Source organism: Oreochromis aureus, linkage group 14, assembly GCF_013358895.1.
Source record: "Oreochromis aureus strain Israel breed Guangdong linkage group 14, ZZ_aureus, whole genome shotgun sequence".
In the NCBI taxonomy this organism is placed as follows: Eukaryota; Metazoa; Chordata; class Actinopteri; order Cichliformes; family Cichlidae; genus Oreochromis; species Oreochromis aureus.
The window spans coordinates 26824664-26847466 of record NC_052955.1 but is presented as its reverse complement, the minus strand read 5'-3'; the positions used below and the strand labels follow the sequence as shown (position 1 = coordinate 26847466).

Sequence of the window (22803 nt, the reverse complement as noted above, 5' to 3'; positions counted from 1 at the left end):
GCACCAGATAAATAAAAAGGCATTGAGTTTAATTCAAACAACATAGCAAAGAACCAAATTTAAACAGTATCCTCAATAACTTTGTTACAAAAACATATAATTTGTTCCCATTTCTTTAGCTGAATATGTGAACAATGCCAACAGTGACCAGACATAAAGTGATTCCCAAACAGCTGTTAACTTTGGCACATCTCAGCACGTTGTACAGCGTGTACATAAAAAGTTTGAGGAAACTGAAGAAGTGGAACACTAAAGGGGAAGTGGCAGATCTAAGAAAAACTATCTATAGCAGATGAACAGTATCTGAAATTCATGCACTTAAAAAAAATAGAAATAAATCCAGCAAAGACCTGACACAGGCCCTCAGAGATGGATCTGCACTTCAGCTGATCGTCTACTGTTTGCTGAAGCCTCATCAGACATCATCTCAGTGGAAGGACGGCTGTCAAGAAGTAGGAAACAGGAAGTAAATGCTGAAATATGCCACATTACTCAAGAACTGGACTGAAAATCACTCAACAATCACTCAACAAGTCACTCTGTTGATGATGAATCCAGATTTAAAATTTCTGATTCAAATCATTGTCAGTATGTAAAGAAGAGGTCAGGAGAGAAATACAACAATGAGTGTCTACAGCCATCTGTAAAACACGGTGGAGGCTTTGTCATGGTACGGAGTGGTGTTGGAAATCTTGTCAAAATTGAATATTTTAAATTTTGAAAAAATACATAAATGCTGCTCATTTAGGGCAGTGGATACTTTTTTATTCATACCTCACTTATTTAATCTAGTCCTGTTATGAAAAATATATTTATGTACAAATTACATTCAGTTTTACATTTTCACAATAATAAAAACAATTTACAGTATAATACAAGACAAGTTAGTTCATAAAAGACTGTGTAAACATTATCCTCACTTTCTTTTATCAAACCTCACATGGCAAATTCAACAGTTTTACTCTTCTTACTTTATGCAGGATCAAAAGCAAACTTTACTTTCTACTTAAATGACAACTATGTACTGACAAAAAAAGCAAAACAGGAATTACATAACTCGTATGAATGTAAACACTGAGTACAAATTTAGAAATATAATGTTTGGAAATTCTTTCAAAGAAAAGTTTATGGCAGTAAAAAAAATAGTAAGCTAGTTAAAAAAGCACAGTCAGTCATGCTTAAAATGATAACAAGTACAGCAGTTTTCAGTCACAGGTATTTTTTCAGATTATTACCACATTGGTATGATGCCTGTGCTTTTGATTGTAATGGGGTTGGATTACATGGCTAATTGTACCCACAAAACTTAAAGGTAGGAAAGCAAATGTATTTTCTGTTACATTAATGTCCTCAGTTAAAATCTTAAAAAAAAGGGAGAACATTTTCCTCTGTTTGGGTTTCTATTTTTTTTTTTTTGCATGGATGTTTTGATGAACTGCGCTCGCCATCTCAACAGAAAGATGAAAAATGCTTTGGTACTCTAAAAAAACACATGTTGTGCAATACAAGATAATCACTTGTAATCGTCAGAGACCCCTCTTTTACTCGTGCTGCGTGGCTGTCTGGTGATTACTCTGTTTACTGGCTCAGAACCCGTTCACTTTCACAATAGACTCTTTGTCTTTCCTGCACTCTAATCAAGTCTTTGGTAAAAGCCGCTTGCAGCACGTTCTCGGCGAAACTACACGTTTTCTAAAACGACTGTGCATCAGTGTGTTTTTTTTGTGTGTGTGTATTACTGTCTCAGTTCAAAAGGCTGGGTGAAAAAAGTAAACTTAAGTCTCTCACAGCATTGATTTGGTCTTATTTGAACATGCCCAAAGTTCAAAACTGCAGTATTAGCAGTCACAGTAATACAAAGTGAGATGAGGAGGAAAAAATTGTGGTCTCTGCTATAAAACAATGAAAACGCTTAATTATAGTTAGAAAGATGATAAAAGCAGTTGTAAGTCTTTTCACTTTGAGCATTTAACTCTTACAATGTTGTGGAAATGATGATTATAGTGAAGAGTATGCACTATTAGATGAACTGAGCGCCTCCATGCGGCACCATCTCCGTTACACCCCACGCCACTATGTTCCCGCTCTGCTCACAGCCATGGCCTTCCCGCAAAGACAGCTGGGAAATCTTGTCCTCTGACAGCACTGTGTCCCACATGTTCACCCCCGTCATCTTCCCCGCAAATGCCAGCTTAGAGTCGAATCCCGCCTCAAACCCTGCCACGCTGCTCCCTCTGCTTAAGGACGGAGGACAGCAGCCGTTCCTTTCCTGACCCAGCTGGAGGGAGCCCCCGTCGGGTAAGACGTGTCCCTCGGCCACTCCCGGAGTGGACGCTACCTTCACGCCATCCGCCCATAGGGAGGCCAGGCCCTGCTCTGAGGACCAAGCCCCACACAAGTGGGTCCACCGCCCTGGGTTCACCACTCCCCGTGCCTCCACCAGGTGAGCTTCTCCTCCGATGGTGAAGAGGGCGGCGTTACGCTTGAGCAGCAGCTGGATCTCATATGGATTGCGGAGGTTTCCATAGGTGAACAGCACGGTTTTGTTGGAGATGGTGGTTGGTTTGATCCACATGCAGACAGTGAAGGAGGACAGGGAGACGGGGACATCTGGTATGATAGAGGTGTAGATTCGACTGGAACGCATTGGGAAGAGGAGGGCCATCTCACAACCTAGCCAACAGGAAGATAAGATGATCAGGGCTACTGAAAAAAAATGGGTCATGACCTGACAATTGCAAGTTATGCCAATTTTAGTACTCAAGCACTCATCCAACAATAACAAATCCTCCTGTTTGCACAGAAATAGTATAATTTTAAATTTTGTAAGAAAGGATGCCTGTAATTTGTGGTAAAATCTACAAATTACAATAAATCTTAGATATTTTACCCCCGGCTGCAGTGGTAATAGTGGTTCAGTTTGGAGAATTTAATATGATCATTACAAAGTTTTCTTTTTCATTTAACTGTGACGGCCCAAAATTGGACATCAATTTGTTTTTACTCATGAAAAAAAGATTTAGTTGGGCATAACCTATGATGACAGTTATAAGACAATGGTATTACCTCAGCAAGCTGCGTTACATTTTCATTGTTTGTCTGTCTTTTGGCAGGATTACAGGCAGAATTTTAAGCCAGATTTTACTGAACTTGGCAGAGAAGCGAGGAAACCGCTACAATTTGGTGCCGATCTGGATCGGTTTAAATTCCCAGAGGCCTTTGCGAGGGTGCGTTCCACAAAATTACCCAACAAAAGTAGGTTGAAAGTGTTTGCAGGAGAACGTTTGAAGGGGCAGAAACGGAGCAAAAGAGGGGAAAGAACATGAAATGAAGCACAACAAACAGATGACCCTCAGGGCTCTGTCCATGTGTGGCTTGGTATGATGGGAAAAAAGGCGAATAATGATCTCGTCACATGACCATAGTTAAACTTTAGTCAATCAGGCTCTAATGTTTAATGCTGCCGCCAACATTTAAAACAAATATTTAGTGTTTGGGAAAGTGGCCAAGGTCAGTGTGAGGGCATTGAACTTTCTGAGTGCCCTTTTACGTTACTTTTACACTCCTAGTAGGAGCATATTAACAAAGGGGGGAAAATGGGCCTGAAATTTAGCCTTGCAGGTTCCACTTTACATCATAAGACTTGATCTCCTAATATAAAATAAAAATAAATTGAAATCCAAAGCTAGCTCAAGTAAGTAAGTCAGATTTCTATCTTGAGGTTACTGGGCTCCTGTGGTTTTACTGGGGCTGCTACTACTGTGTCGTAGTACCGCAGTATATGAAGTGTTCATGAAGTGAAGGCTGTTTTGAAATAGGTGGCAGCGTGAGCGTGATTGCATGTGACACAGTCAGAGTTCAGTTACTGGTCAGGTGATGAGATCATGAATCACTGGCAGTTTTTTCCTGTCCCTCCACCTCACACACAGACACACACCTCTCTGGGTCATCTGGTTCGTGGGTTTTTTTTTTAATGCTTTGTGTCGTCGTCTTTCCCCCCATTCCTCTCTGTTTTTACTCATTCAAACACACACTCTCTCAAAGGCTCACTGTTTGACATTACAGGAGACACTGTAATGTAAAACCAACTTTTGTTGGTCAGTTTTTTGGCCTGTGAAATAGAGAAAACCTGTGTGTGGCATATGTGTATACCACCTTTGACTGAAGCCTTTTAGGCAATTTGGTCTGCATTACATAATGGAGTGTAACTGCACATTGTCAGCATTGTCAGCTTTGAGTTATTGGAGTTTGTGTGAGGTGGGGGTGTAGCAGGGTGGCTAGATTCAGTCTAGCATCTGAGTGATTTTTTAGAAATAGCCATTTATAGTTATTTAGCTTACATGAAATTATAAAATTAACCGTTTATGATTTCCTGATTTTCATCGCTTTGAAACTAAATCATCACTGTTGATGTGCAATAATGATTTAACTGGCTTACAGACTTAGTGTCTCTGTATCTCCTGTGCAACTTGTAGAAAATGAAGATTGGGTTTTCTAATTTGGTCCTGATACATCCAGATAAGTCTCTGAGTTGGGAAATAAGTAACTAAATACACACAGTTTAAAAATACTCCCAACAATCAGCTGTGAGCAACAAAGAAAACATCCTGTTAAAGTTTTGTCTAACAATCTGGTAAGTCCCATTAATAACCCCTAATATACAAGTCTGTGTTTGCTCTGCCTGGTGCTTAAGCATATAAACTCTCAGTTGTGTTTATGGATCATTTCCTATTGTTTGCATAATGTTCCTGCTATATCCTGTGTGCATAAAACAATCCTGTTTAAGCTCACAGTTATTCCATAAAGGAAGAGCTCAGAGGTGTTTGGGCAGGATGAGCATGCAGCTCTGATTGTGTGCGAGAGAAAATCTGTTCTGAACTGTGCACATTTTGCACATTACACAGCGTAACATCTCTCATTTCCCATTCTTTGTCATGCATTTTTAAGTTTTGAGTTTTTAACTCAAGATTTTTCTCTCTCCTGTTCTCTCTGTCGTTCTTACCCCAGCCCTCTTTCTTTCACTCGCTTTTTTCCTCCCTCCAGTTAGCAGACACGCTCCCTACTTAAAACCGGAGATCTTGTTTCAGGTTCCTGCCACTCAGAATATAATGGTGAAAAAATCCATTCTGAACACATCGAGTGTGTGTTTGTGTGTGCTCATGATGGTTTCCATCTGGTTCTACTTTCCCAGGGTTCTTTTGGTGTGGTTTTTGCGGCAACTGGCTAATGATTACACCTCCCTCTGTTCACTGTGTAGGCCAGATTTATAATTTTGTGTATAAGTGCATGCATAAGATGAAGAGTATAATTTAGCCCTTTTGCAGCTTTCATTTGATTTATTCCAGGAAATAAAGTTGTTGTACTGATATCAGTGATGCTCTGTTGCAAGTTTCCTGAGTTAAATTTGCTGAGCCTAATCTTACATTTTTATTAGTCAGTGCTAATTTCAGGGAGGCCAGTTAACTCTGCTAACAATTTACAATAAGGGTTCATTACCTAGAAGGAGTTTTGTCCAAAGGCTTTCTTTGTTATCATCTTTTCATCCTTTTACTTGAGTCTAATCCTACTTGTAAATTTCTACAAATACTTGTAAGTATCTCCCGGTGCAAATAGCTTTAGCTAAATCGCTTATTTCCAGAATGAATTAATACAGAAAAAAATAAAGTGAGGTGTTGTTTCAGAGCTATGAAAACAAATAGAAATAACAGGAAATCACAGTTTAAGACAGATAGGGATGGTTGATAGTAAGGTCAGTGTTATACCTGCAGGTAAGAATCTTTGCCTCGAAGATCTCAGGGCTTCCTCCATCTCCACCTTCACTTCTTGCAGTGCAGCCAGCACCATATCTAAAGTGGCCTCTGTTGTTGTGACTTCTTGCTCATGGTGCCCCTGCTCTCCACCCGTCAGAGGATGAAATCCTGCCTTGGTATTCATCCCTCCTGGGCTGCTGAAGCAGCTGGTCTCCAGCTTGGAAAGTCTGGATGCTTGTGTTTGTGCTGCAGAGAGGAGCTCTTCTAGCATTGTCTCCAGCTGGTTGGAATTCCCAATGGAATTCCCTGCAGCAGCCGGAGGAGAATCCCGATGTCTGAGTTTGAGGAGCTCCAGAGTCTCTCTGAGACGGCTGTCCAGCTGCATTTCCATCCTTCTTCCTGCATTCTCCACCGCCGCCCCACAGGACCCACCATACTGAGCTACAAACCTGACAATATAGAACCAACAATCAATATGAGTGATGTGAACCATTTCAGCTGAAGAGGTTTAAACATGTGCAGACAAGGAATTTGCTATAGTTGCTTAGAAATCAGCTAAATTAATTTGAACCGGATCAGTTCAGGGTTTTGTTCTGAAGCAGAGCTGCGTTAATGAGGCGATGGGCAGAGAACAACATTTTAATGCTCAATTGTTCAGCTTTGCTTAAAAAAGCAAAGTGATGAAAAGATTAAATTTGATTACATTTTTAGTTCTGTCTAAGGTGCTCAGACCTCGAATCAGCTTTGGCTTAATCACAAACACTCATTTCTCTGCTGAGTGTTTGTGATTCTTCAACCATCGTGACCTGATGCTGATTGCATGACTTCTCAGTCTTCCAACCGACCTTAACATTTCACTGCGCAGTGACCCCATCTCCACCTTGATGATATCATCGGCATACTGAAGCAGCATGTTCTCCCTCATTTGACTGTTCTCCAGCATGGAGAACATCTTGTCCCATTTGGTCAGTTCTGAAGAACTGCAGGGGGCTGAAGTTGGTGTGGCTGCAAAGAGGGATGGTAAAAAGAAGAAAAAGAGAAAAGTTTAAATATCCAACAGACGATGAACTCATTCAGGTTTCTACAGCTTCTAGAGCCAGCCACACCCCTATCTCCTGCACCTCCCCAGAGATCCAGATAGATGGACTTTTCCTGCAAAAAGAATCCAAGATTTACTCCTCAGGAACTCTATTGAAATCATATCAAGATTTATTAACTTGTCATTGAGCAGGTCCAGAGAAATTGCACGTCTTATTCTTAAATTGTGCATTTATACTCAATATATATATGTAAGGCCAATAAGACAGGAAAAAAATAAGAATACAGAATTCAGTTACTCCATTATCAGTTATATAAAGACGTATGTAATCAACATAGGAAAAGTGCTGAATATATGAAAAAAGATCACTAACGTATCAGACCTTTATTTAGAAAAAGTGTCTGTTTAGCTGAAAAAGATGAGCTTTTACTTTCTGCAGTTATTTGCCAGATGGAGTTGCAGATGTAGCTTGAAAGTGTGCATGCAGGATATGTTTAAATTCTTTTCCAATTTTCTTCCAGCTTTAACAGAAACGGAATGGATTTAATTCTGCTTGAATAGCTGACTGCCACAAAAGCATTAGTGGGCATAGTTGGAGGAAGATGGTAAAAGCGCAGAAGAGGATGTCAAGTTGTTGGGAGAAAGAGGGTGAGAATGAAATCTGACAAGTGGCTCACAAAGCAAGAGCTTTTCCTGTGAGCTTATCGGGTTTTCTGCTGTGAATGAGGAGAAAGATGGGCGGTGTGGGGGGTTGAAAAGGAAGGTCAAGACCTGCTGACAACATTGGGAGAGATAGCACGAGTAGTCCGAAACATAGGGAAAAGCGGGATTTAAAAAAAGCCAGGGGGTAAAACAATCCAGGAGTAAGAATATGTAGGTCACTGTATCAGACACGCTGTTCTGGTTAACTGTTGAGCCTTTCTGACCTCTGTTTATACCTGCAGACATATTCCAGAGGGGTACTATTACAGAGCTACACAGTTTGTTTTGGCTTCCTGTTCTCAGTGCTCAAAGTCAATTAGACACAAGGGTCATGCACTTTGGACCCTGGGGCTTCTCAATCCAAAGGAGCTGAGAGTGGTTTTTGAGTGATTTTAGTAGAAGAGAGTGTAAGTGGGTGAAAATAATAATGAAAATAGATGCATAGAGCCTAGTTTTTAAAGATGTCAGTGGTTACTTCGATAATCTACTCTAAATGTATATTTAAAATTGTTTAAAGGTATGGTGTGCAAAATCTCACCACTAGATGCCAGTAGATTGCAGATTACATTTAGCTGAATTCAGTTTTCTTACCCCTCCCGATTCAAGTGCAAAACCCTAGCTACGGTAGCCAGTGTAGGACAAACAACTCTAGCCGCTGTTCATCCATAGAGTGAAGGCTGTGAGTTTGCTGTTTACCTCAGCTGTCAATACGCTTGTGAAAGGATTTCAATATGCGTCAGTAAGTAATTAAAGCTCACTTCTGTCTGATAACAGTGACAGTGAGGTGTGTTGTTGAGGATATCCTGAACGTTTCTGTTGGTAAGCACTGCTGTTTTTGCCGGTGCTAGCCACTGTTAGCTGCTATTAGTCTCTGATAGCTGCTGTTAGCTGGCATTAGTGAAAATTTATTTGAAGTGATTCAAACATTGTTGGACACTGGATACTTAGCGAATAAACTCTCATACGATGTGAGAATGTAATCTAGATGATTATCAATGGAAAATATGATTTGTTTCTTTTCAGGACACTCAAGCTTAAAATTAGCTAGCATAATATTAGCTTAAAACTAGCCTCTTTTTTTGGTTAGAAGACTCATTGTCAGCTCTGTGGGTCACATGTCTAATCTGCTGACAATAAGTAACTTGACAATATTGAAAATAAATAAGAATTTTTATGCATGTTTTCATTTGGTAAAGCTCTAACGTGAGCTTGTGTAAACTTGAGTAAATTGAGTAAATTTTTAAAATGAAATCATCTCCAAATTACTGTATATTTAAGCAGGATTCAACAGGAAATAAGCACTGAAAAGCTTCTATATTGCGTGGCAGTACTCAGTAGTAGGCTCCTTTTACAACTAGTCAGTGTCTGTGTTTGAGCAAAGTATAACTCAACAAATTGGTCCACTCATCTGCTACATGTTATTTTTCTAGCCTGTCATTCATTTTGAAATTTACCGTGTCATGACCCCTGTCATGTGGCCTCATTAATTCAAATTCCTCTCAGAGATTCGGAGATTTGAGGAGGTCAGAAGCAGTGATCTGTGTCTCCTTCCAGCCTTTTGACCTCTCACAGACCTGCACACAAACTCACATGATTTTCTCCTTCTTGCACCCTCTCTGGGAGGCTGAAACAACCCCCCCCCCACCTCTGCTGCTATAAACTGTGTTTGTTTGTTTTACTATTCTCAGTCATTTGTTTCAGCCAGTATAATATTTACCTCTTTAATCATATCACAGACTATTTTCTGCCTGTTAACCGCTAGTGCCGCAATTACACCTCCTGCCAGGTTTTAAACAACTAACAAATGCAAAATTCGAGCTGCGGAGGGCCAGTTGGACACTTAAAAAACACAAACACTCACCCGCATTTTCTCCCTTTCATTCATCACTCTTTTCATCCCACACATACAGGTCTAAACAAGCATGCGCGCACACACGCTTTAATGCCGTCCAAGACAGCTGAGAGAGGAATTTCCTAATGATATACCAAAGTGTTTCTGCTGTTGGTGACCGCTGATTGTGGCTGTAAACCTCCTACACAAACTGTCTGTACACTATACAACCCACATACATGTTAATCTCTAATCTCTACTCTTCTTTCCCTTCTTTATTTATTTAAAGACACCAACTTGTGGAACATTTTCAGTTTTCAGTTTTCAGTTTTTTCTCAAGCTGTGAAAGATTTGCTTTTTTTCCCCACTTCTTCATCAGAACTTCTTTCACCCTTCTCCTCGATTATCATATTGATCTTATTCTACAGTTTCTTCCCATTTTTTTGTTGCTGATGCACAATACATCAAAATACAAAAGTGCTGTGGAAACTAGCGTCCCAATCTTACTTTCCACACAATCCATACATGAATCTAAAAAAAGAAACTGAATTTCATGCTTTCGACAATTAATACGGTCGACACATCCGAGAGTCTTGATTTGACAAAGGTGTAGGCCCAGCACATACACACACGCTTCCACACTTACGTGCTGGCGTCTCTTCCTCTGCGATTTCATTGTAGTAGGAGGGACCGTAGTTGAGCTCGATAGCATCCTCGTAGTCAGAAGGCAGACACAAACACATCGACAGCAGGCACGCTGCCCGAAGGAGCCTCCACAGAAACATGCTGCTGCTGCGTGAGAGAAAATGTCTGTTTGCCTGTGAAAGTCAATAAATGTGTGTGCCGTTTTTCTTTTCTTTCTATCTGCTTTTTCCTCTAAGTGTGTGTGTGAGTGTGTTATATGGGGCAATTAGAGTCAGATAAGCTGCCTGTGTCTGCTTTCTCTGCCTGTCCTGCTGCTTTCTGTCTGTCTCACGTTCTTCATGAGCTGCATGGTCCTTTGCTCTTTTTCAAGCCCCACAGTCCCATACTGTATGTTGCCCCTCCTCCCTCCCCGACTCTCCACCTCTTCTCTCATTCTGTCTCGTAAATGCTGAGCAATCCTTTGGCAAGAAGCCCACTGGTATGGAGATAGAGAGAAAGGTGCTGCTTGGGCTCACATGTAGTCATTTTTATTTCTCTGAGAATGAGAACTTAGGGGCATAAACTCTGACCTGCTGACCTTAACCCGTACTTAATCGTGGACAAGTCTCACAGATGATCAGGCAGGTTTTAAACAAGTGAAACTTTTCAGTTTCATCAATGTGAGCGTTTAATTTGATGAGTGTCTAATCGCCATTAAAAAAAGCCAATTCAGTCAACTCCTTCATAATAACCTAAGTCTAAACCCAAGCTTTTAACTGTTTTTGAATCTTATTGCTATTTGAAGTTTAAATTTAAAGCCCTGTGGCCCTTAATCAGGGTCATGATGCCGAAATAAACAATCAAACACATGGGGAAAATCCACCGAGCGAGTGAAGAAACGTCTGAAAGTTTCTCTAAATCTCCGTACTTGTGAAAACATTTGGCTCTCATAAGCATAGAAGGGAGTCTGAAAGCACTGCAGTGAGACGATGAGTAATGCGTCGTTGGAGGTTGTGTGTGTGTGTGTCATAATCAGATATAACGGGAGCTTCTGTGACTAAGGGAGAGGGAAGGAGAGGGGTTGAGGAGGAGGCAGGGAACACAGAGCTTTCTGATATTTGCCCCATGCAGGGATGCTGTGAGTGGGTGTGAGTGGGTGAAGTTTAAATGGAACCCAGACAGGAGAAGTTTCTAAATGGGTTTATTGTTCTCCAGCTTCTCTCCATTTATTTATTTATTTGCGAGCCTCGCTGCTTCTGTGCGCCTGTACTTGTGTTTATATACTGTCTGTGCATCCGTGTGATAGAAGAAGATACCCATGCTGGTGTGTGCGTGCATGCATGTGTGTGTGTTCATGCTTGCTTGTGTATTTTTGAGAGGATGGAAACAATGACTTCCTCACGGGATTTTAGGATAATCTCACTCTCATCCTGGTCCCCTCCCGACTTTCTGTCTGCCCGTTCCTCTCTTCCATTGTGTTAGTTTGCTTTCCCTAAATTGCCCGCTGAAACGCACACTTGGCCACTTGTTATCAGGGTGGAACAGCCTCTTCGTGCACTGAAACACAGAGAGAGGTGCGTGGGAAAGGATTAGTGAAAGCTGGCTCTCTTCATTAGTTCTGTATTTCCACTCGATGGCTGAAACTGTTGAGTCCATTTTCATGTTTTTTAAGCTTCCTCTAGAACACTTTGGATGACGTCTTTCCCATATACTTGTACATGATTTGCTAATTCATGCAACAGAAGGTGATCGTGCAGTCCGAATGACTGCTCGCTGGTGATCGTTCAATTTTAAGTTCCACCCTTCTTTTTCATTTATGCTGAAGTGTGCTCAGGTTGAGTACAGTGTGATATCACTGTTTGTTGTACCTGTGAAACAATGTTTCCCAACATTGTGTTCAATAACTTTTTTTAAAATGGTGAAATGATTGTTTCTATAAAGACGGCGTAAACAGACTTCTCAAGGGTGTCTGTGTATTTGCTATAATTTTAGGTGAAAACTTGGAGAGCATGAGAGGACAGCGCGGGTCTCTTCTAACTCAGAACAGGGAAAAAAGCAGAGAAAAGCTGGTTAAAGTGTGGATTCTTATTGAAATCTGCAACTTACTCCAGCACTTCCAGGGTGGACACTGAGGCATTCCCAAGCCAGCTGAGAGATATGAATCACCCCAGCATGTCTTGGGTCTGCCCCGGGGCATGCCTGAAACACCTCACCTAGGAGGCGCCCAGAAGTCATCTACTCTGAGCCCTTTGCTAATGACTCAGCTTCTTTATGCTCTCTCTACAGGAGAGCCCAGCCACCCTACAGAGGAAGCTCATTTCAGCTGCTGGTATCCTTGATCTCATTCTTTCGGTCACTAACCACAGCTTGTGTGGAGAGGAACGTAGGAAGCATGGCCTCAGGCTCGGAGGTGCTGATTCTCCTTCCTGCTGCTTCACACTCAGTTACCAAGTGATCCAGTGCTAGCTAGAGGTCATTTCATGATGAAGCTAGAAGAGCCACATCATCCAGAAAAAGACAGAGAGGTTATCCCAAGAGTGACCGAACAGGAAGCCTTGCATCCTCATAGGACACTCGGTGATGTGGTCACATAGCACATCCAGACTGGTCAGGCAAACTCCCACACACTCTCAAGAGGATAAAAAGCTGGTCCGCTCTTCCACCAGGACAAAGACTGCAAAAGTGATCAGTATCACGTCTCCTGAGGACGCCCGTTTAACATTTCTGCTGTAGTTTGACACTAAATGACTTCAACTTCCACAAATGCATCATTAAACTAAGTAAAATTTAGAACAAACTAATGTTTCAGAATGCTTCTATACTCAGAAAAGAAGCTTTCATATAGGCTCTATTGTGTTGCGGGCGTGTTTGTATTGTAAATGTTTCCATGTTTTGCCTCACAGCTGCCACTTCAGGTGGGAATTCAGCCAGCTGGAAACACATCTTACAGGCTTGTCTGACAGAGGAGCAAAGAAATGACTTCACTGTGTGCTCGTGCATGAGTTGTATCCTTGCAGTGACAAATGACTTACTTATAGTTTATGTATGACTTAGTTACATAGCTTTTACACCAAGGGAATATTTCATATCAGCCACACAGATGTGTTCAACGTGTTTCCCGCTGCACTTCATTAATTAAGCGCTGACTCAGCAGAAAGAAGTGCAGAGAAACGTTGCGGTTTGAGTCTTAACAGCCTGAAAGCTTCACCGAGGAGATCCTCGATACCACAGAAAGAGTTCAAAGTGAGAATCGATCTATCAGCTGTGCTAGTATCTATCAGCATTTATGATTTAGATATAAAAACAATTGTATCCACTGAACATTTTTATTCATTGTGCACACGTGATGAAAATCCTTCGCAGTCTTTTCTTTACTTTCGGGTAACTGAATCCCTTCCAGACATCTGTGCGGTCATGTGTCATATGAGCTTGAATATTTTAAACTGTTTTTTTTCCTTCCCTGCTGGGGGGTAATGGGGGTGGGTGGTATTGGCTCATCCAATAAAAACACACACACTCTCAAATATATGGGCTTTCTGGGAGAAGTTCATCTGATTTCTCTTGCATTTTGATTTGACAGATTCTCACCTCCCGTCACCCAACTCGGAGTGTTCGATTAGCATGAAATATGACAGGCAGGACATGCGTACAGGGGATGTGCTTTGGAAGCTGCAGAAAACACGTTAAAGTCGTAAAGCTCTCCAAAAACATCCCTCTGGATATCGTTTGCGTGGTCTCTGCAGTTTTCTCCCGTACAGTAACCTCCTTGTTGTAAAAATTCTGGGGTTTTTCTTCTTTTCTTTTTTTCTTTGTCAGCTTATGTGCATTGTTTAATGTGTGGAGAATGTACTCATCCACAATACTTAAGTAAGATAAATCGGCAGGTCGGCTGACACTGAAAACCTCAGAACTTCTGGCGCATCTTCAGCTCATTTAAACCCACATTTTTCATGTGAATGCATCTTGATCTTCTTGAGGTTTTGGTCTTGAAGTGTCAGGGAATTGTTTTTTAGTGAAACTGTTTTCTTCAGCATAATTCACATCTCAGTTCGCGTGTTTGTAAACATAACATTTTCTTGATGATTCTGCTCATTTTCACACAGAGAAAAATCCAAAGAACCAAAAAACATCACAGCAAAAACACGTGAGAATGTTTACTTTCCTCACCGGCTAGATGTATCCAGGGACAGAAAGTAAACAGTGGAAGAAAGTTTCTACCAAGGAATCCATAGTTGTGAGAAAACCCATTCTCTTACACGCCTCCGCTACAACTACCCAAGCTGTTTCAGTTTGCATGGTCTGACGTGTCCCCGAAAATCAAACAGTTTGCCGCAAGGGCCATTTAGCTCAGGCTTTGAGTCAGACTGAGGTCAGGTCGCGTCACAGCCACAAACAAACTGCTTCTGAATTTGCTTAAGACCAGACTGAGACCGTTTCCTCTAAAGGGTTCCTGTGCTGTTGTTTTGTTCTAGCAGTTTTCTGTAAGCAGCTGCTCTTATGAACGTGAGTTTGATGGAGCCCTGTCCATCCATATGCACTTTCCAACCAATGTCTTAGCTACCCAGTACTAATGGCTGTCTTAATTCTTGATGGCACAGATTCACCAAGGTGCTGGAAACATTCCTTTTTGGACCTTATTGATATGACAGCATCACACAGTTGCTGCAGATTCATTGGCTGCACATCCATGATGAGAATCCCCCGTTTCACCCTATCCCAAAAGTGCTCTATTGGATTTTCTGTTGCCCTGATCGCTGTGGAGACCATTTGAGTACAGTGAACTCATTGTCATGTTCAAGAAACCAGTCTGAGATGATCTGAGCTTTGTGACGTGGTGTGTTATCCTACTGGAATCAGCCATCAGAAGATGTGGTCAGAAAAGGATAGACATGGTAAGCAACAATACGACAGGAGACTTTGGTGGTGTTTAAGGGCTGCAAAGGGCTGTCATGATGTTTACGCCAGCTTTACCATCTGAATGTCAAAGCAGAACCTGACACTTATCAAACCAAGCAACATTTTTCAAGTCAGTCAAACGTAGCTGTAATGCTGCAGTGTTGTGTCCTCTCTGACTGCAGAGAAACCATCCACATCCAGATCTTCTGATGTCTCTGCCGACTACAACTGAAGCTCTGGAGCTTTAAAAAAAAAGAAAAGAAAGAAAGGTATTTGGTGCCCTTGTTTTAGTAGTACTTAGTAGTACTTAAATACTGTCTCTATTATATTTTAGTAAGGCCCAAGAAAGAATATGCATAAAAGCAATGGCTGCTTTATTATTGTTTTTTTTTACTTTCTTTTTAATCAAAGTTGAATGTCTCTGTAGATTTGGACATTTTTGAGGGACACGTTTTGTAATTCTGATGTGACATTTAGAAAACATGACACTTCACAGTGAAAATGTCAGAGAAAACTGTTGCCTTTGTGTGCTAAAGACAAAAAACAAAGGTCAGTACATGAGCGCTTGTCACAGTGTCAGGTCAGCTGTTGTTTGGAATGAAGGTATGAAGGTCAGATATTGTATGCAAACATGCAAGCACTCAAACACACACACACAGACACACGCACAGTAAACTGTACAGTGGGAAATAAGCCAATATGACACAAGGCTCATTAAGTACAGTATATTCAATGCAACGCACCAGAAACTCTTTGCTGTCCACAAAGAACTTTAAAGAAAAATGACTGTTTTGGAAAAACTTTGGTGCAGACTGCAGTCCAAAGATGTGAAGCATGGTGGGAATTACTGCCTCGGCTGTGAAATTTGCTTCATATAAATCGAAGTTGAAGTGGAAGTTGACCTGTTTTTCAGCAGGATAGTTACTCTAAGCACACTAGAAAATCTATCAAGATTTTTTTTTAAGAGAGATGAAGAGTTATCAATGTCTTAGTCAAAACAGCTAAAACATGTGGCTTCTAATCAAATGGAAACATTAAAGGGATTTGAAATAGCGATTATATAAATGGTAAATAGATGGGTTCTCATCTACTTAAGGACATAACACACTTTAAATAACTTGTCTCATTCACACAATCACCTTTTTCTACACCTAAGTGCTTTCTATCTAACATTCATACTCCGATGTGGAGTGTAACTTGGGGTTCAGCTTCTTGCCCAAGGATTCTTTGGCATGGAGACCGGAGCAGCCAGCGATCAAACCACCAACCTTCCGATTATTGAATGACCTGCTCTACCTCCTGAGCTACAGCCACCCCTATACAAGCAAACAGCCAACATATACAAGAAACCCCTGCAACATGCTGAAGCAGGGCTTCAGAGACTATGCTACAGTTGTGCACAATTGCCTACCAAAAGTTATTTCTACTAAAGTTAGAAACACAAGCTTCTGATGCTAAGTGTGTACTCACATTCACCGGAGAAAACTACTTATTTATCGGACGAAGCTCATTTTCCTTCTGATGTCGTTCAAACAGATCTGTTGTCAGGAGTCAAACGTTTGCTTGTCCAAATATTTCATAAAAATCCAACAGTTTACAATAACACTCATTTTATTTTTTAAATGACTTTTTATAAATGCAAGTGTGTCTGACAGTATAAGGGGCTCAAATACGTAAGCTGTGTAAATTCTCTGTGTTTCTGGGCAGACTCTTGTCTCCTCCGGCCTTTTAACATTCCTGTAAAAGACCCGTAAAAGCTGCAACCTCGGCTTTATGGTTATTACCAGCTCTCTCTCTCTTTCTGTGCACTAACTGTGTCAGTTTCTTTTTATGGTGATTTGTGTTTAAAGTACAGGGCCTGTACGTGATAGTCTACATTAGTGTACATTAGTGGACATTGTAGGCAACATTCAAAGCAAGAGAAGTGAACATAAATAGAGCCAATGACCGTCTTATAAATATTATCTTCCATTTGCACAGAACAGTCAGACCTCTCTGTTGTTCTGTTCCAGCGTCAAACCTGCTGAACAGTTTTGAGCGGACAGCCTGTGGTTACTGTGATTTATAGGTTAATACTGGTTTTAGTATAACGTGTAATTTTCCTGTGGCTCTGCCTCCTCTGTTCTAAGCCCCTCCCATCATTCAAACCCACCTCTGCCAGGTAAGAGGATCCAGCTTAAGCCACTGCTCCTTTACATCTTACCTCCAACAGCAAATCTCACCTGATTTGATCTGACACAACCTGTGATTGGCCAAAGCCTCCTGATGGGGCCCAGAGGAGGTGCAGGAGTCTTGATTTGCTTACCTGAGCTTTAATGAACTTAAGTTGCTGGAAGATTAATTTTGTCGTGTTTGGGCAGTGCCACTGTTTGTTCAGTGTTTGTGCTAAGGCTAGCTAAGCTCAGGAGTGTTAAAGTACTTCTTAAAGCCCTCCACCAGTAGTTATTCCTCCAACCTGACCATTTCATTTGGTCCATCTGTTCTGCAAATACTATAAATCCTAGTCCTTTAAAGCAGTTTATACAATTTATATCGTTTGCAACAGTTAAACATAACGTCACCGGGCTTTTGGCTTTATGTAGTACTCAAGAACCATAGTACAGAACCCTGAGATGTCCCATAATAGGACATAAGAGTCTTTGTTCACTGATGTGAATCATTTAAAGATGTTTTATATGTTATTCGAAGGCTGTTGGGTAATACTGTGGGTTTTCTTGGGCTCTTTGCTGATCAGCAAATGCCTTTTTGCCAGTCATGCGTCAGTACTGGCTGTCTCAGCATCACTGCATGAGTACTGACAAAGAATGAAAATTTCATTCCCAAACAGAGATGTTGTCTCATGACTGGTAATCTGATGTGTGTCTTCTGGGGATAGCATTAGAGCTTTGCAAAAGGCAACTTAAAAAGGAAGGTTTTAAACAATATGCTTTTTCTTTTTTTTGATCATTCTCAACATCTTTGCTCCTCAAACACAGAAATAAGCACATAAAACAGGATTGGAGACGACATGTCAGACCTAAATCTGTGGAGAGAGGATGACAAAATGCAAAAGACCCTCAGGATCTGCCAAAGTGACCTTTTTCACCTCCTGTAATAAATGTGCCAATGCGACACTGACCAGACCGAGCTAACAGCCTCCTCTAACTCTGTGTTGACCCTGTTTGGGTCATCCTGTTGCAAACAGCACGGGACGAGAAAGGGACAAAAGAAACTTTGTCACAGTGTTATTTTCCTGAGTAAACAAAAGAATGCCTTTTGCTTCTGTCTCACCTTCTTTCTCTTCCTGAAAAGTTTTCTTAACATTTTGTTCAATAGGAAAAGCAAAGGAGCAGCTGACCCCTTCATGCTTAGCTGCTCGTTTGTTGTCACAGTATATGTGTGTAATTTGATGGTGTTTAGCTGGTATTGGTACCCAACCACAGAAGATCCTTCCATCCATTTTCTTCCGCTTATCCTTATCAGGTTTGTGGGATTAGCAAAGATAAAACACAAATTCAGCACGCTTTAAATGCATGGAAACGTTAAAAAAGAGGCCAGATGCTCAGTGCAGTAACACATGTCACAGGTATAGGCAGTATATTCAGTGAAACAGCAGCTTATTAGGTTGGAAAATGTATAAATCAGTAAAATAAAATTAGATTTTTTTTTCACACAATGACCACTTTGTGTGGAATCTCTGTGTGCAAGGCTTTGAAGTTGTCTCTGGGGCTCAATAAAACATCTGTGTTTCTCTTTCCCTGCCAGGTAACCACATGCTGTTGAGAGTTCTGCCCTCAGTCTACCCCAAACAACCAGACACCATTCACCACCACCTAGGCAACCTCACGGCCATGATGCCACAGCTGGAATCCACCGAGCAACAACACCTGATCAGGCTTATTCAAATGGTTGCCGAGCAACATCCACTTGTGAGTGTTTGTGCTGACGAATTAACAATTTACTGTAGGTGAAACCAACTTTCCAAACTATCCACTTCAATTTGGATTGTTTTTTCTGTTAAGTTATGGCTGCTCATACCATTATTACTTCACCGGTAATTTATATTAAAATTTCAGTCACTGTGTCACTGCTTTGCACCCAACGTGGGGAAAAATTACAATTAAAAAATAAATAAAATGTTTTGACAGATTTCTAAAATACTTCTATTTTCTTGTTTTTATGACAGGTGGCATAATACATTTGTTCAGTGCTGTACATCATTTAAATGCCTCCCACCACATAGTTCAGACCATGTAGAAACCTCAGTTGTGTGCTTGCATCTGCACAACGTGGTTGGGTAGGCAGGATAACTTGTTGAGGCTTATTTAAGTGCCTGTGTGCTTTTTATAATGTGTTTTGGGTTTTGTGAAGCTTTGCCGGTCATTTCCTTTAGTGATGTTGATGTGACTGTTTCAGGAATCCATAGTCGAGTGACACCTAAACATAGTATATCTACTATTAATAAAAAGTAAAATGAGGTAAATGCATTACAGTCAGAACTGATGGCTCATGTGAAAGTAATCCAGAAACAAAAACACTCATGAAGAAGTTGCGAAATCCAGCATGTCTGTGATTATGTTGTTTCTGTCCGTGACTCAAATGTATGCAAATGAATGCATGTGGAAAATGCATTGGAGAAAAAAAAAGAGAAAGCACTGGGGGAATTGCATGTGGTGTGCACGTTTCTCAGCAGGATTTCCCTTAATCCTGGATATTTTGGACCAGAGCTGCTGATGTTCAACGTGAAGGAGGGGGTGGGCGGGGAAGTACCACATACCAAGCAGAGCACATGGTGGTAAAACGCAGCCTCAGTTGAGAAACAAAAGCAGCCATCTGGAGTTATTCTAATGTGAACCCCCCACATAGGCACACGGGAAAATATTGTAGCTGTGTTCGTCACAGCAGTTACCAAATGTTTGGCATCTTGATATTCACTTTTCGTAAGTGATGCGGCATTAAAATGGCACTCGTGTGGAACTTTTGAACTGCATAACTTATTTTTCATTTGTCAGACAGAATTGTGAACAGGACATATATGGTTTGATAATCTTTCACAACAACTAAAGAGCTGGCAATGGCGGATATTGTTAGACCATTCCAGTCTAGTGCAGTCTACTGTGACCCTTACAGATTATGAGCAGGAGCTTTTTCACTCAGTTTTTCCAGACATCCCTACAGCCAGGCTTTTGTTTATTATTAGTCATGAGTATCTTCATCTCACTCCAAGGTCACTCCTCTCACCTACGGCCTTCACTGGAAAGATCAGGGCTCCTTTTGGTAGATGTTATTTGTCATGAATAATGCTTTGTTTTTATTTTATTTTCCTTCCCCCTCTCTAATTCTCTGCTTCTTTCTTTTTTTTCCTCATCCATGCAGATGTTGAGCCCTCAGGTTCCCACATTGGTCGGTTACCTAGGGAACCAGTCTCTCACCGAGGCTCTTTTGGGAGCACTTGTCGATGTGTCTCAAGCAAGTCCTTCCTCGCTGGTCAGCTTTCTGCCAGCCCTCAGGATATTGGGACAGCAGTTTCCTGCTTTTCTGGCTCATGTGGCCAAAATCCACGGTGCTGTGGGCATCATCAGCGAGGTAAAAAAAACAAAAAAGCACACACACACTCAAAAAAAGAGCCTTACCTCATTTCAAATTTGGGTGATCTTACCTTCAAGTTCAACTTCTGGTACACCTCTGGGCTGCTCCAGTTGCAGCTATTTTTAGATTGCTTTCTGGAGATGATCTTTTGACCACTGGAGGTTAAAGTATATGATTTGTGCATGATCTGCACCTCTCTGGAAGCTCAGGAGTATGCTCTCTGTTTTTCATAAGCAGCACCACACTGAAAATGTGGAAGCTTTTTGGCCACTCTAGTATAACACACTCCACCTGCCCTCTGCACCAGAGTTACCATTTTTTGACTGTCTTCTACAAAATGAGTTTCCAGTTGAAGAGGCTTAACTGTAAAGGCTTTTACACACCGGATGTGAATTCCTGATTAGGCCATCACTTTGCATCAGTGTGCGAATGGAATAAGTGGATAAACTTTGATTAACTGCATGACATAAATTCATATTTTACAGTTCGTTCAAGCATATTACCTCAATTAACCCAACTGAGAATATGAAGAGGAGCAAGTCTGAAGGAAATAATAGAAACAAGTAGAGGTCATTGAAACACACACTTACTGTAAACAGGCAGGAGTGATTATTTTAATGGGTAGGAAAGAATGGGCACTCATATGACTTGTTCTCTCATGCTCTGCCAAGTATAAAACACACACAGACCGGATAGGCCGGGCAGATCCGGAGGTTTGGACCGCCGTCTGACACCTGCATACATCAGTGTTCGGTGGAATTGTCTTTCCCAACACATGCCGAAACCTCGCAGGGCTTAGAAAGGTCAGAGTCTGTTATTCTGGCAGGTGAAGATCTAATTTGAAGCAACAGTGAAGGAGCAATGTTCTAAGCCTTAGCCTATTGTTGCAAACATAACAATTTTAGGGAACATTAACCTCAGAAAACAGTTGGTCCTTTGTGTGCTGAAAAGGGAAAATCGGCTATACTGGAAAATGTATTTTGAAATCTTAGCTCAGCATGTGTGAAATTTTGTTTTTAAAATTGCCTACATCACCATATCCTGTCATCCACAAAAATTATCAGCAGATTTGGTGACAAAAGGCAGACCTTGCAAAGTCTAACCTCCACCATGAACAAGTCTGAGTTATTGTATCAATGTGAATCAAGCTGTCAATTTGGTTAAAAGGAGGACGACCGCCTCAGTTTTCCAGTTCAAAGGTAGCTGTCCCTGACTCCCATGTAGTTTCACAGAGGCATATAAACCATGAGGGACCAGTAATATTCAGAGCCTTAACTCTAGGCTAGCCTCATCTACCCAAGGCGCCGACCACAAGGGAGTTTGTTAGGCACCTTGGCAACCTCAGCAACAGCAATGAGTCATCTCCTTTTCCCAAGACCCCTTTTCATCTGATGAGGCGTGTCAGAGGGGATCGGCAGATCCTCTGAGTATTTCTTCTATTGCCTCACTATATCCTTAGTAAACTACACCCCCCTCCCAGGTGAGGCTGACGAACAAGCTCGTTCTCCTTCCCCACCACAGAGGTGATATTTCATGTCTATAGAGCCAGTTCTCTGCCTCTGACTGCCACCAAATCCACATAGTACCTCCCTGTGAACTAGCCGCTCCTGCTCCCGGTGGCCTCACTGGAGGGCTGGGCCCATGTGGCTCATTTAACCCATAATCTGGTCACAAAGCGCTTTGCAGTGAGCCCCTCCCACAGGCCCACCTCCAAGGTGAAGCCCGAGCGACCCTGTCCTGGAGTAAACAACGTTTCACTTTCTCTGGCCCCTCAACCAAAGCCAGTTTGCCTTGAAAGACCCTACCAGGGGAAAATTGCCCCTGACAACACAGATCTCAGGGTCACTCAAACATGCAAACCCCTCCGCCACCACGAGTTGGCAATTTATGGACTGGCTGACTCAGTGAATCACATGACACCAAGAGCGTGACACCCCTCTGTTTAAAACCAAAAACAGACACGTTATTTGTGTCTGTATTGACTTTTGCACAGATTTAAAAGCATTCATGGCTTTGAATACTGCTAATACAGCATGACAACTCCTGTTACATCCAATAAGTTCACTTTTTGTAGAGATTAAGAATATCAAAATTTGTTTTGAAAGAACAATTTGTTCCATGTGCATCCTTTAACCTATGGGTCACACATATGGCTGCCATCAGATGTTACTCAGTTTGCATTAATACCATCTTGATAGTTTCTTGAGTTAAAAATGTGGTATTTCACTAATTACTTGACTTTGTTTGTGGCCTCAAACGCTCGAGATGGCGATCACAGGTTAAACAACAAATAGTCTTTTAAACAGAGCAAAATGCAATGATATAGACTGATGGACAACAATAAAAGGTCGTCTTGACGATGAAGTCTGTCTTTGATAAAGCAATATTAAGCC

At 41.3% G+C, this 22803-nt stretch overlaps 2 protein-coding genes across 8 annotated transcripts in view; one reads left to right on the top strand and one right to left on the bottom strand.

Annotated features, from left to right (window-relative positions):
* Positions 1-22803, top strand: part of veph1 (ventricular zone expressed PH domain-containing 1) — a 107132-nt gene that overhangs the window by 21350 nt on the left and 62979 nt on the right. For 6 of the 7 annotated variants that reach the window (XR_004200234.2, XM_031752698.2, XM_039622645.1 and 3 more), the window contains 2 exons: positions 18587-18750; positions 20198-20407. Coding sequence is in view for 5 of the 7 variants with exons in the window: in XM_031752698.2 (XP_031608558.1) it covers positions 18587-18750; positions 20198-20407 (374 nt within the window). In the remaining 2 variants the exon portion in view is untranslated. The remainder of the gene's footprint in view (positions 1-18586; positions 18751-20197; positions 20408-22803) is intronic. The other variant, XR_005615546.1, reaches the window with a different exon arrangement.
* ptx3a (pentraxin 3, long a) lies at positions 741-10329 on the bottom strand. Its single transcript, XM_031752699.2, has 4 exons — positions 9969-10329; positions 6596-6755; positions 5763-6199; positions 741-2673 (listed from the first exon to the last, which is right to left on the bottom strand). The coding sequence occupies exons 1-4, from the start codon at positions 10105-10107 to the stop codon at positions 2021-2023; spliced, it is 1389 nt and encodes a 462-aa protein (XP_031608559.1). The 5' UTR covers positions 10108-10329; the 3' UTR covers positions 741-2020.

Coding starts and splice junctions, on each gene's coding strand:
- ptx3a (XM_031752699.2), bottom strand. CDS start 10,107: ATGTTTCTGTGGAGGCTCCTTCGGGCAGCGTGCCTGCTGTCGATGTGT. Junction 6,200..6,595: donor CTGCGCAGTGAAATGTTAAG/GTCGGTTGGAAG, acceptor CTATATTGTCAG/GTTTGTAGCTCAGTATGGTG. Junction 2,674..5,762: donor GCAAAGATTCTTACCTGCAG/GTATAACACTGA, acceptor CCTGTTGGCTAG/GTTGTGAGATGGCCCTCCTC.